Below are 13,515 nucleotides of genomic sequence, written 5' to 3'. Positions count from 1 at the left end.
GGACACCGCTTTGAGAAATTCCAAATGCTTTACTTTGGAGAATTTTAGCCCCTCTGTTTTGGCGTCGAACTCTCCTCAAAAGTACTTACAAAGACCTGCCGACACTTTGTTCCTCTAAAGGGGTCCCAACAGGAGGAAAAGCAAAACAAGACTTGGAGTTGAGAATGTTGATTTCATCATTTAACATTTTCGCATCAGAGTAAAAGTTAGTTGTGAGAGCCTTACCTTCGAGTGAGGTCCTGCTGCTCCCTTAGATTCGTGAGTTCCGTCTGTGAGAGTGCAGAGCCTGGCTGGCCTGTGTTCCTTAGAAGCCTCTAGATCTGCAAACAATGGTTGACCTGGCACTCTGCATTGGGTAGAAGAAGGGGAAAGATGGGGGAGATAAAAGGAACAGAAATTGACAATGGGGATAATGAAAAGGTTTGCCTTCGGAACCACAACGCAATTTGATGTTTTCCTTAAATGTTGTGTCAGATTAACTGAGAATTAGACAAATACCATACAACCACCCTTGATTAAAGTCAAGGAGATGAGCCGCTTTTGAAATATGATCTCTATAAAATCCAAGACTCCCTACCCTCAATACTGACCTCCCAATAATTAAAATGTGGCTCGTTTTAGAAATTACCAGAAGAGCAAAGATTTGGTAAGACTTTTTGCCACTTCATTTTCACTCCCCCACCCTTCAGTTTTATAAATTGATGGAGAAACTTAGGAAGAGAGGAATCATTTAAATAGATAAATAGCTGATATGACATAAACTTTTTCCTTTTTTTAATGCAAAGGCCAGAAAGCAAGATCTATTTCTAAATGTTCCCCTGGCTTTTTTTCTCTCCTATTAGCCTTTACTGACTTTATCTGAGGTTCTTTTTTATGGCTCGCTTGCTTATTTATTTATTTATTTATTTATTTATTTATTTATTTATTTATACTTTGAGCTTCTAATGACACTTGCCTGCTTTCCCAAATTCATTTGAATTAAGAAGGATCCTGTATCTCACTTCTTCTGATTTCAGCTTAATTCCATCAGCAGGGCCATCTGTGACAATGACTGTACCCCCCCCCCCCAGAGGAATGGCCTTTTTGGATCTCACAGCTGATTTAGTTTCTTGTGATAGTAATGATTTCCCTTAATTTGGTTAGAGCTCCATTGACACAAGGGTTCATTAGGACACCATTTGCTGGCAATTCAATTTCAAATTAAATACACTTTGTTGTAAATTTTATTACTTTTAAACTACTGTATCTATTGTCTTTAATGGCCCTATTATACAGTTATGAAGGTAAACAGATTTCATTAGTAAACATCAAACATGATGTGTTAATGACAGTGAGGTGGCTTCCTCAGTTTCTTTCTTTGTTCTCTTGATAAGCATTGTACGCCCCCCATGAAATACCCTAAAAACTTAATCTAAATAATTAGATGCTGAATTCATGATTATTATCCTGCGGGGGAGGGGGACAGTCTGTAGTTGCCATCCTGGTTCTTTGTAATTAAAGGTTTTCTAAAAATACCTTCCTTAGTTAAAAAGAAACACAACGCACATCAAAAAGTTAATACACAACTTTAACACGATATCAGACACCTAGAGATGAGTCTAGAGATTTGTGTCCCCTAGGAGTGAGTAGTCAGACCCTAGACCAAGAGTGAGACCAGACATGAGCTCATTTTGAGTTAACCTCCTGTGGCATATTATTATTACTCTTTGTTTCCCCTCAGACACAGCACTTATTAATTCTGTGATTATAGAAATATATGTTTCTGTTTGCACATTATGCAAAACTTCATTGTCTGAAAAGTCCCCCCAAAGTCATTCATTAGTCCACAACCCTGAGACAAACACTGGTAAATATTGAGGTCTGTTCCTCATGGCAAGGTAGTGAAATATACCTTTGTTTTCCTTTACAAAATAAGACTGATGATGTAAATATTATTTTGCAACCTATATTTATCACTTGGTATATTATAGGCATTTTCCATGAGATTCAATTATTTTTCCCCACAGCATAATCTCTTATTGTTGGATATTTAGGTTAGTTCCAATTTTCACTATTGTACGTTAATCTATAATTAACTCTTTTGCATATAATGCCGTGTAGACCTCACTGGCCACTTTCCTGGTCTAAAGTCCTAACACTAGAGAATTTAGGCACTGGGAAGGTGCTCTTCTATACCTCAGTAATACCATCTTGAGTGCCGAATGGCACCTCAGCAAAATACAATCCTGCTGAGTGTCGTGCTCCCTAAGGTACCAAATTGTCTTCACAGAGAGACATGCCCCACTCCAACTGACACCGTATTTTCTCTGCTAGTCAGTTTAGAAATAAGTAAAATTACAGTGAACAACAGGATTTCTCAAACTCTGCACTACTGACATTTTGAACCCTATAACCCTTTGTGGTGCAGGCTGGCCTATACATTATAGAATGTTTAGCAAGATCCCTGGCCATTAGAGGCCATTAACAGTCCCTTCCCTAGTCCCAGTCATGATAATAAAAAAAAAAATGTCTCCAGACATTGCCAAATGTCCCCTGAAGGCAAAATTGATCCCTGTTGAGAACCACTGATATATAGTATCAACTAATATTTACGGGATGCCTAGCATGTTCAAGGTACTCTTTTGAAAACATTATATCTATTATTTCACTTAACTGTTCAGATAATCCAACAAGGTATTATTATGACTGCTTCACTGATGAACTGATGCTGGGGAATGTTGAATAGCTGATTTGAGGTCACATGGTCATAAGGGGTAAAGTCGAAAATTCAAAGGGAGACCCTCTACTTGAGAGCCCCTCTGAATGCATACCCACTACTACTTCCTCTCCTGGCGAGAACAAACAGCAACTGCCACAGCCTGACCTCGAAAGTTCCTACACCAGACCAGGAATTGATGTACTTCCTGAGAGGTAAATAAGATCCAGCTCCAAGCTCTACTTCCATGACTATAATGGCCAATCCCCAACAGTCCTATATGGATGAAAGAGCAAGGATAAATATCAGGAAGAAGGGGGCTCATGGCTCCCACAAACCAGATCCTGAGGGTGAATCAAACTAGGGGTGTCTACTACCTATAATTGCCCCATATTTAATCTATAATGAAACAAACAAAATAAAATTAAATGCATTGAATCCACCACGAAGGAACATACTTGTCAAATGTCTTGTCAGTGTTTAAACATGCCATAGGAATGTACTGACTGAGTCCTTCTCCTTCGCATTTCAAATCCTGCATGGAAGAAAAAAGAAATGAAATAAAATAGGTTGAAAACACACTTGAAGCATGGTATGTAAAAGCTGGTTTTTCTAAGACCTGGAGATGCTACTTTAAAGGTTGAGGTCCCAGGAGACAAATGAGAACATGGGAGTGTTGTGCCCAACTTTGTAAAATCGCTGCAAAACAAGCACCAGAGACTGCTAGGGAGCCCGAGTCTCGCCTGCAAAAGCACAGGGCCTTTATTACAAGCTTAAGCTCGGGCTCACAGTCTCCACCTGACCCGCTGGCCACGTGGAGAGAGCGCCCCAAACAAAGGCAGGGCAGGGCCTTTTATGCCTTTGGGAGGGGGAGTTACAGGAAATGAAGACAGGTGTTCAGTGATCCAATCCCTGCCCCCCATCAATACTGGCAGTTGTGGGAGCCAATCACAATAGTTGGAGTATTGACCAATCAGAGTGGGCCCAGGATGCCCAACGTGGGTCGTGACTAGGCCCGCCTCTAGAAAGGTCAAAGGTATCGGCCGGCCTCTCCCGATTGGGCGCCGCAGGAGTTGTCCCTCCTTAAGGTGCGTCCTTTCAGGAGAAGCTGGCGCCTTCCCCTTTAAGTACAGGGGAAGGCTGGATCGGACCTGCGACAGGCGGGGGACCGCCCCCCCCCGCCCCGCATTTCCATGTCCACCACGGCAGTGCGCTGCTACCCGCTCCAGGAAGGCTGGGAAGGTCCCGTGGGGAGGGCCGGATCGGACCTGCGTCCTTACAGGAGTCACACCTTTAGCAGCCACATTTTATAGACTTTGACTTTCCTCACTTGGCTTAGTTGCTTTTGGCCAGAAAGGTGAAAAGAATTATAAAAATATTAAAAAAGGAAAAGAAATATTTGGTGAATGCAAACCCAGCTTTCTTTTTTTTAATGTTTATTTATTTTTGAGAGAAAGAGAAAGACAGAGCACAAGTGGAGGAAGGACAGAGAGAGAGAGGGAGACACAAAATGTGAAGCAGCTCCAGGTTCTGAGCCATCAGCACAGAGCCCAGTGCGGGGATCTAACTCACAAACCGAGAGATCATGAACTAAGCTGAAGTCAGATGCTTGACCCACTGAGCCACCCAGGAGTCCTGCAATCCTGGCTTTCTTTGTCTCTGCTTCTCTCTCTCTCTCTCAATCTCTCTCTCTCTCTCTCTCTCTCTCTCTCTCTCTCTCTCACCACACAATGGTACAGTTTAACAAAATGTAAATGGACATATAGCTGAATGTATAGGATGCTACAGATGTTAATAATAATTGCGATCATGTAATTTATCATCCAATCCAGAACTTTGGGTAGTCAATGAGGAAACAATTATTCTAGGACAAGAGGCATAATTCAGGATTACCCTATGCAAAATATAACACATAGCAACTCTCCTAATACTACTGATCTTGATGTTCTTAAAGGATATCATATGGACAAATACCAACATATTTAGTGAAAGTAAATGAAGAGGGAATGAAAGAGAGAGAAAGATCTCAAAATGGAAGTTGCAGTCCTTTTTTATTATTTTTTAAATTTATAATAGTTTATTGTCAGATTGGTTTCCATATAACACCCAGTGCCTCTCCCCACCAGTGCCCCCCTCCATGACCATCACCTCCTTCCCCCCCCTTCAGCCCTTGGTTCATTTTCAGTATTCAATAGTCTCTCATGATTTGTGTCCCTCTCTCTCTCCAGCTATCTTTCCCCCTTCCTCTCCCCATGGTCCGCTGCCAGGTCTCTCCTGTTAGACCTATGAGTGCAAACATATGGTATCTGTCCTCTCTTCCTGACTTATTTCGCTTAGCATGACACCCTCAAGGTCCATCCACTTTCCTACAAATGGCCAGATTTCATTCTTTCTCATTGCCATGCAGTACTCCATTGTGTATATATACCACATCTTCTTGATCCACTCATCAGGTGATGGACATTTAGGCTCTTTCCATGATTCGGCTATTGTAGGACGTGCCGCTATGAACTTGGGGTACTTGTTGCAGTCCTTTATAAACTAACCTTGGACATGACATAGCAACATTTCTGCTGCACCCTATTGTCCACGCAGATGAATTCTGGAACAGTGTGGGATGGAATGACAAAAAGGTGCTCAAAGTAGACCAGGATCCTGACTCCATAACAATGATGAAATCCAAACAAACAAATGTTGGCAATTCCTCGATTAAGTCTCAAAGTTGGAATGTTTCTATCTGGTTCTCAGCTGTCCTCTAGATGCCTGGTTCCACTCTTTGAATCTTCCTTGTGTGCAGCTATGTAGTGTTCTCAACCTATTCCTGGCTGTCGAATTTGAGAGTCGAAAGACTCCCTCTATCTCTTTCTTTTTAAAAAATGTTTATATATTTTTGAGAGAGAGAGCATGCACACACAAGCTGAAGAGGGACAGAGAGAGAGGAACAGAAGATCCAAAGTGGGCTCTGCATTGATAGCAGAGACCCCGACACGGGGCTCAAACTCATGACCCATGAGATCATGACCTGAGCTGAAGTCAGATGCTTAACCCACTGAGCCACCCAGTCACCCCTCTCTCTGTCTCTTGCATTCCAAGCCGGTGTTTTTTCTGCTTATCTAATTCTATTTAAATCTGTGGAGTCTACTTCGTTAGACAAAAACCAAACCCACAAATCTCTTCAAGAGAAGACCTTCCCTACCACATGTTTCCACTGAAGGGATGCCATGCTTGATTTGGATAAATAAATTTCTTAATACAACTCTGCCAAGAGGCCACCCAAAATACATATGTGAGATCAAGTAAAACAGTCTGATTCTAGTAAGTAAATCTTCCCAAGTTTATCACACATTAGAATGAGTTTCATAACAGCAATGTTAATGCACACTTATTGAGCATTGACTTCATTCAGTTTCTGATTCTGCAGATATTTATTAAAGCTTTACTTTATGCCAGACACCATGCTCTAAACTAGAAATACAGTGGTATACAAATATATACATTATACCTGACATTATTAAGACATTTCTCTACTGGTCATGATAAATAATACACATTTTAGAAATGAATAAACAATGGCAAGTATGGTAAGAATGGCTACTGTACAGAAGAACACAAAGAATAGAATAGAGAAGAATTTTAAGGGACAAGGTTGTGGGTGAAGGTTAAGAAAAATGGTGATTTTTAAAAAAATGAGACCAAGTAAAAAAAAAACAGTTTAGCCATGCAAAGAGCAAAAGAAATTACAGGAGAAAGAAAAGCATGTTCAAAGGTTCTGAGGCAGGACACAAATTTTTTTAATATTTTATTTATTTTTGAGAGAGAGAGAGAGACAGAGAGACAGAGCATGAGCAAGGGAGGAGCAAAGAGAGAGGGAGACACAGAATTTGAAACAGGCTCTAGGATCCCAGCTGTCAACACAGACCCCGACACAGGGCTCAAACCCACGAATGGTGAGATCATGACCTGAGATGAAGTTGGCCACTTAACCGACTGAGCCACCCAGGTGCCCAATAACTTTATATATAAGAAAAAAAGAAAGGGGAGGGACGTGTAGGGAAGGGAAGAGAAGTGTGGCCTTGACCTACGGATAGCCCCAGAGGAGAATACTGGGAAATGGGCTGGAAATATAAACAGGAGCCAGACCCTACTGGACCTGCAGGTGGTGTTAACAAATCTACATTTTACCTGCAACTAGGAAGCCAGTGAAACGTTTAAGAAATAAGTGATAATTGCCTGACCTATGTATAACCAGTGAAAATATTAAATTCAGTAAAATTCAGCTATGATAAAATTAGCTCCAGATAGTTGGAGAGGGGAAATGTCTTCTCAAGATGGGAAACATTAAAAAAAAGTCATAACCAGATAGCAAGAGGCAGCAGGGAATCTTCCCCCTTTTTGCTCCAAGTGGAGTGTGAACAGAAGAAGGAGGTAAAAGTTAGGGTATCAAATAGCCAAATGTACACATATGGGGGTTTTCTCCCACCTCATCCCTTCCTCTGGAAGGCAGAAGTCCTGCAGGAATTGCAGAAGTATGAGACAAGTTGAGGAGAAACCAAGGAACAGAAGGGTCATGCCAGGCTTTCAGTTAAAATTCTGAGGGTAGACATATACCCCATGTACCAACATGGTGGGTATGACATTAGTTAACCAGTTCACCACATTAAGCAAAATGGGAGCTTTATTGTGGTTAGCCACCAAGAAAGCCCAAGTTTAGGGTCTGTATCAGAGAAAGTCCCAATAGAAATATATGCATTCCCAAAATGAGCTGATTGGAGGAAGAAGACGTATTTACAAATGTATTATTACTGAGTTGTAGATTTAGGAGCAGACTATTTCTACTGTTAGGCTTGAAGGGCTGAGGAGACAGAGCAATCACCAGACACTGGAAGGAGGGTCATATAAAGTCATCTATCTTGAGGAGAACAGTGACTCTGCGTGGAGCAATGGAGCCAGCTCAGCGCAGCCTTAACCTCACAAGGAGGAGGGAGGAACTAACTATTATTTTACTTCTCTCTTCTCTCCTTCTTAACCCTTAACAAGACTCCCCATTAATGGGAAATAGGGGACAGCAGTGCTACAGATATGCCCTCAGTGTAGTCTTGTGCACAGAGTTTAGACACAGTGGATTTAGACTAGCAAGTTTATGAAGGAGCGCTCAGTGCATGTGGAACAAGCTATAGGGTGAACTACTTGACTCAACTCTGAAGTCTTACCAGTAAACTGAATGAGGAAGATAGGGGAAAATAAAAAACCAAAAAATGAATTTGAAATCTCTGGCCTACATAAATTAGTGGCCTGGGTGCCATTTGCTGAGAAAGGAAAGTTGGGCAGGTAATGCAAACACAGTTTTGATGAACAAACTATGAGCTTCCAGGTTGCACATGTTAAATTTGCAGTGTTTTTGTGATGACCATGTGGCAATGGTAAATAGGAGTGAACTACATGAGCCTGACAGTAACAGAAGAGATCAGAGCTTCTGGTTGTCACCAGCAAGATAATAGAATTTAGGTGATGGGAGTTAATGAAGCCACCCTGAGAGACACTTCCAAGCACTGTTGTATGCATTATGTCATTGGATCCTTACCGCAGCCCTATAATGCATATGCTCTGAGTATCACACTTATTTTGCAGATGGGTAAATTGAGGTTTAGAGGATTTAAGATTACAGTACATGGTAGATACGGAGCCAACTCTCTGTGGTTCCAACACTCAGTTTTTTTTTAATTTTTTAATGTTTATTTATTTTTGAGAAAGAGAGTGTGTAAGTAGGGGAGGGGCAGAGAAAGAGAGAGACAAAGAACCCAAAGCAGGTTCCAAGGCTCCACACTGACAGTACAGAGCCCGATGTGGGGCTCAAACCCATGAACTGTGAGATTATGACCTGAGCCTGAGTCAGTAGCTTGACTGAGCCAGCCAGGCACCTCTCCAAAGCTCCATCTTAATCCATGTGATTGGCCCTTCACATAGTCACATTGCCTTTATAGAGGTTACATGCCCAGGGTGACACATTTTTCATTCACTTGACTCTATATAGATTGTATTATTGGCCCATAATCAACATCCTTGTGAAAACAATTAAGGCTTGCATTGATGGATGCATATGGTCCTTTAGAAATGAATGCAGAGAGCTAAACAGTAAAACTTTATTAAAACATATGAAATTTTCCTTTGCACCAACAATTTTCCAAAAAAGATCAAAGAGGGCAAGTATGGTTTACAAAGATGATGAATTTCTTCACGGAGCCAACTATTTTCGAATCCTCTCAAGTACTCTGGAAAAATGGACTATTAATGGTGAGCTAATTAAAATGTATCACTTCATTAAGGAAGAGTTTACCCCCAACCTTATTATGTAACAATTATTTCATGTAGCTTTAGTCGTATTTCTTCTTTTATAAAAAAGTAATTTTATTGTATAGAATTTCTTTCAAAATATTTTGCAACCCAGACTGTCCACCATGGAACAATTTGGCAAAAATTTTCTGTAAATATTGTTGCTAACCAGAAATTAAGATAGTTATGTATTCATATTCATCTAATATCTAAACAAAATCTAAAACATTCCTCACGAGCTCTCAAAGAATTTAAATTTTGACTTTCCAAAAATATTTTTTAGTTCTTTCCAGTCTGGGCCTCCATTTCTAACAAAAGTATAAAAAAACACAAAGGGAGCAAGACTGTCCAGTTGTTTCTATATTCAAAAAACAAGAATATGGGGTAATCACTCTAGATGTTGCCAAATTTTCCATAATTGTCCATAAATCCTCAAAAACTATTCATATTTCCTTATCTCTTTTTCTGACCATTAATACAAGTCACCAAAGGATCCAGGTGGATTTGGCAAATTGAGTAGATGCCTATTTTTCATTTTATCTAACAGTGAATTCTTTACTTGGATATCATTAGTCAAACTCTCCTTGCCTGTGGTAATGGCCAGCATAGAGAAGAAGAAAGAAATGAAGGTCATAGTTCAATTTTAACTAATATTTGTTGAGTACCTGTAATGTGGTAGGCACTAGTCTACAGAGATTATATGTAACATCCACTGAATCATCACATAAATTATTTCAGGTAGATAATAATATTATTCTCATTTTTGAAGTGAGGAAACCAAATGAAGTAAGTTTAGATCAAGCCTAGAGGGGTGCTTGAGTGGCTCAGTCGGTTAAGCCTCCAGCTTTGGCTCAGGTCAGATCTCACATTTGTGGGTTCGAGCCCCGCGTCAGGCTCTGTGCTGACAGCTAGCTCAGAGCCTGGAGCCTATTTCCAGTTCTGTGTCTCCTTCTCTCTCTGCCCCTCCCCCTCTCATACTCTGTCTCTCTCTATATCAAAAATAAACAAAACATTAAAAAAAATTAGATCAAGCCTAGAGAGTTGGCCTACAGAGTACATGTTCCTGATCCCTATATTATGGAATTCTGAGTCTGATATTGTTTAACCACATATTAAATGATTTGATCCAACTCTCTTTACTCAAAAGCAATGCTTAGTAGGCAAACATACCATATGGGAAATCATTCCAACACTGCAATTACATATTTAGAAATAACAAAAACTTTACTTTATGTGGAAAATCATCTCTACCCTCGAATTCTGTACACCAAATTTACAAAACTGTAATATTAAAATTGCCTTTGAATTCAATGTCAATTCTTCAATTTTTTTCTGAAACCTTAAAATGTACATGAGCCATGCCAAGCTATCTAAGCAATATATTTAAGTAAAATCTTGCATGAAACTGTATGATCTACATTTCTATATAGGAATTATGTCTCTGGTGATTTAACTATTTTAATTTTCTCTCAGTTTTCCAAAAAATTACACATGTAAGTACATAAGTACCATCAAATTTAACATATGTCCATCTTAAACATATATATCAAGAATATATATGCATGATATAATTAATAGTTCAATGAGGATTGGAAATGTACATGTGTCCTTAAAACTCCCAAGTCTAAAATCATAGGTGAAATTAGAATTATCCTTTGAAAAGCACAACCTTATTAAAACAATTCATTTTCAATATGATATTCATAAAGTTACTTAGATTAAAGAACTAATCCAACAGGCATCGAGCTAAAGAATAATAGGCAATAGAATTAAGTCAGGCGAGGAAGGACAGATACCATATGTTTTCACTAGGTCTAACAGGAGAAACCTAATGGAGGACTTTGGGAAGAGGAAGTGGGGAAAGGAGTTAGGGAGAGGGAGGGAATCAAATCATGAGAGACTCTTGAATACTGAAAACAAACCGAGGGCTGAAGAGGGAGGGGGAGAGGGGAAGGGAGGTGATGGTCATGGAGGAGGGCACTTGTGGGGAAGAACGCTGTGCGTTATATGGAAACCAACTTGACAATAAACTATAAATAAAATAAAGTAAAAAATAAATGTTTGTTAGAATTTACCTTTGGGGGGGAAGCAAAGCAAAACAAAACAAAAGAATAATAGGCAATAATGCCTTGGAAAACTTAAATAGCTTAATCTTGCCAGATGAACTCCATAATAATGTTTAGGTACTTTAAACTCTGTATTATATTCTCAAATATCAGAGTGAAGAGTGAGGATACACTATGATTAATTAAAAAAAAAAAAACTCCAGGAAGTCTTTCTCCAAATATAGACCATCCTTGAAGAGCATGACACAATGTACTCCATATTGGCTATAGGGTAATGTCTTTTTAACTTTTACATCTGCTACTTTAAAAGACTGAAAACATAAAAATCTCTAAAAAGAAACAAAATGAGAAAATGATCTCTGGTCCCCGAATATAAATGTGAAGGTTCTGTGGAACATTTGATCAAGAAACAATGAAAGTTGTCTTTAATTTGTATTTCCAGTCTACACATCTTCCACTTGAAGCTCTTGGGAGTCAGATCCCAGACCTTTATAAGAATGTTTTTTCTATTAATATGGAGGAGAATATAAAAAATATGAAGACATAGGTTAAGAAAGTAAGAACATTTAAATTTAAATTTCTAAGAAATGTAAAATCAGAAATCTGGTATGATCCAGAGTAAGGGAGAAACTGAGAAGTACCTGAGGAATAATGCATAATTTTACAAACTCATGAAAACTTTCATAACATATAAATTTCCTAAATTTATTTAATTTTCAAGCTATTTTTAATAACTGCCTTAATAATAGTGAGATATATTTTAGAGTCATGAGGGAAAAATTGTTCTGATGTTAAATATAAGATCATTCCTTTAAAAAATAAAATAATAAAATAAAATAAAATCATGCCTTTAATTTTTCAAGTAGATGAAAGTGTCCACCAATGACCTAATACTATGAAAACTGTTTCTACCTGTCTACTGTATCCTGTCTTCATAGAAGGTATTCAGGATAACAAAATAATTGCAGTTGGAAATTCCATGTATGGAAGATTTGCAACTAATAAATTTAGACATAATGGTAGAATATAAAGCCATCATTTTGCAATTCTTAATGAAATTATTATTTCTAGCAAGGATTATCAACTGATATAACAGCCCTAAAAAATGAATGGTTGATGAGGAAGTAGACGTTGTTTGATGCCAGATTAATCACACAAATTTTGTTAGTTTATTTCAAAGGGAAAATAAGAGATGAGTCAAGCTACCATCACCATAAACCAACAATCAATTTTAGCATCATAAATGAAGCACTCAATGATCAAATATTATTCATCTCTAGATATAACAGAATACGGACTTCACAACATTGTCTCTGATGTATTCCAGCCAAAGATATTCATCTTGCATTCGATCAGCACTTTTGGAATAACTTCCATAATATTGGAAGTATAGAGAATAGAACAGGATAACCTCACCAGGAAGAAGCAATGTAATAAATTTGTCTATAGAATCCCTGGGTACATCTGACCCAGTCAACACATCAGGCTTGACTTATAGGACATAAGATTAGATGCAGTGCATGGTCTTGATTAGGTGCTGGTTTGGACAAAAATATGGTAGTGTTTTCTGGTAATAACTGGTGAATTTGAGTATAGACTAGATATTAGATAAAATTAGGGAATTATTTTGAATTTCATTAACTATGTTGATAGCTTGGGCTATGTTCTTATTTTTCAATGACATAAAGAAGTTTACATGTTTTGAGATGACGCCACAAACTTTACAAACCTAACATAATTATTCATCAGTTCCTCCTCTTCTGCAACATGTCTTGAGATGTCCAATAGTTTCTTATTATGAAGCAACCATCAGTAAATAGCCGTGAGTAAGAAACTGGCAATCATGGTGACCTCCTTCACAGGGCACTGCTTGAACTAGCCAGGATGACTGGAACCACGAGAAAAAGTTCACGTATTTCTGATGTAATGTTTTAAAATATTAAACAATGAGGGGTGCCTGGGTGGCTCAGTTGGTTAAGTGTCTGACTCTTGATTTCAGCTAAGGACATGATGTCAAGTTTCTTAAGTTTGAGCCCCGGATCCAGCTCTGTGCTGACAGTACAGATCCTGCTTGGCATCCTCTCTCTCCCTCTCTCTCTGCCCCTCCTCACTCCTCTCTCTAAACAAACAAATAAATAAATACACATTGTAAAATGAGCCTGGAGTCTTTCAATGTTTTCATTTCACATAAAACGGCTTTTACATTTTAAGAGTGTAATTTAACCTTTAACATTAAGTTAGGGTGCCTGGGTGACATAATCGGTTAAACATCAGGCTCTTGATTTTGGCTTAGTCATGATCTCATGGTCATGGGATTGAGCCCCAAAACAAGCCCCATATTGAGCTCTGGGGTCTTTCACCACACTGAGCATGGAGCCTGCTTGGGATTCTCTCTCTCTCTTTCTCTCTCTCTCTTTTTCTCCC

At 38.8% G+C, this 13,515-nt stretch overlaps 1 protein-coding gene across 1 annotated transcript in view; it reads right to left on the bottom strand.

The window, feature by feature from the left end:
* Nucleotides 1–13,515, bottom strand: part of OFCC1 (orofacial cleft 1 candidate 1) — a 284,782-nt gene that overhangs the window by 208,523 nt on the left and 62,744 nt on the right. Inside the window, 2 exon segments of the mRNA XM_029943141.1 lie at nucleotides 226–346; nucleotides 3,154–3,230. Coding sequence (XP_029799001.1) covers nucleotides 226–346; nucleotides 3,154–3,230 — 198 coding nt within the window.

The sequence above is a fragment of the Suricata suricatta genome, chromosome 7 (assembly GCF_006229205.1).
Source record: "Suricata suricatta isolate VVHF042 chromosome 7, meerkat_22Aug2017_6uvM2_HiC, whole genome shotgun sequence".
Lineage (NCBI taxonomy): Eukaryota > Metazoa > Chordata > Mammalia > Carnivora > Herpestidae > Suricata > Suricata suricatta.
This window is presented reverse-complemented; position numbering and strand designations above follow the sequence as displayed.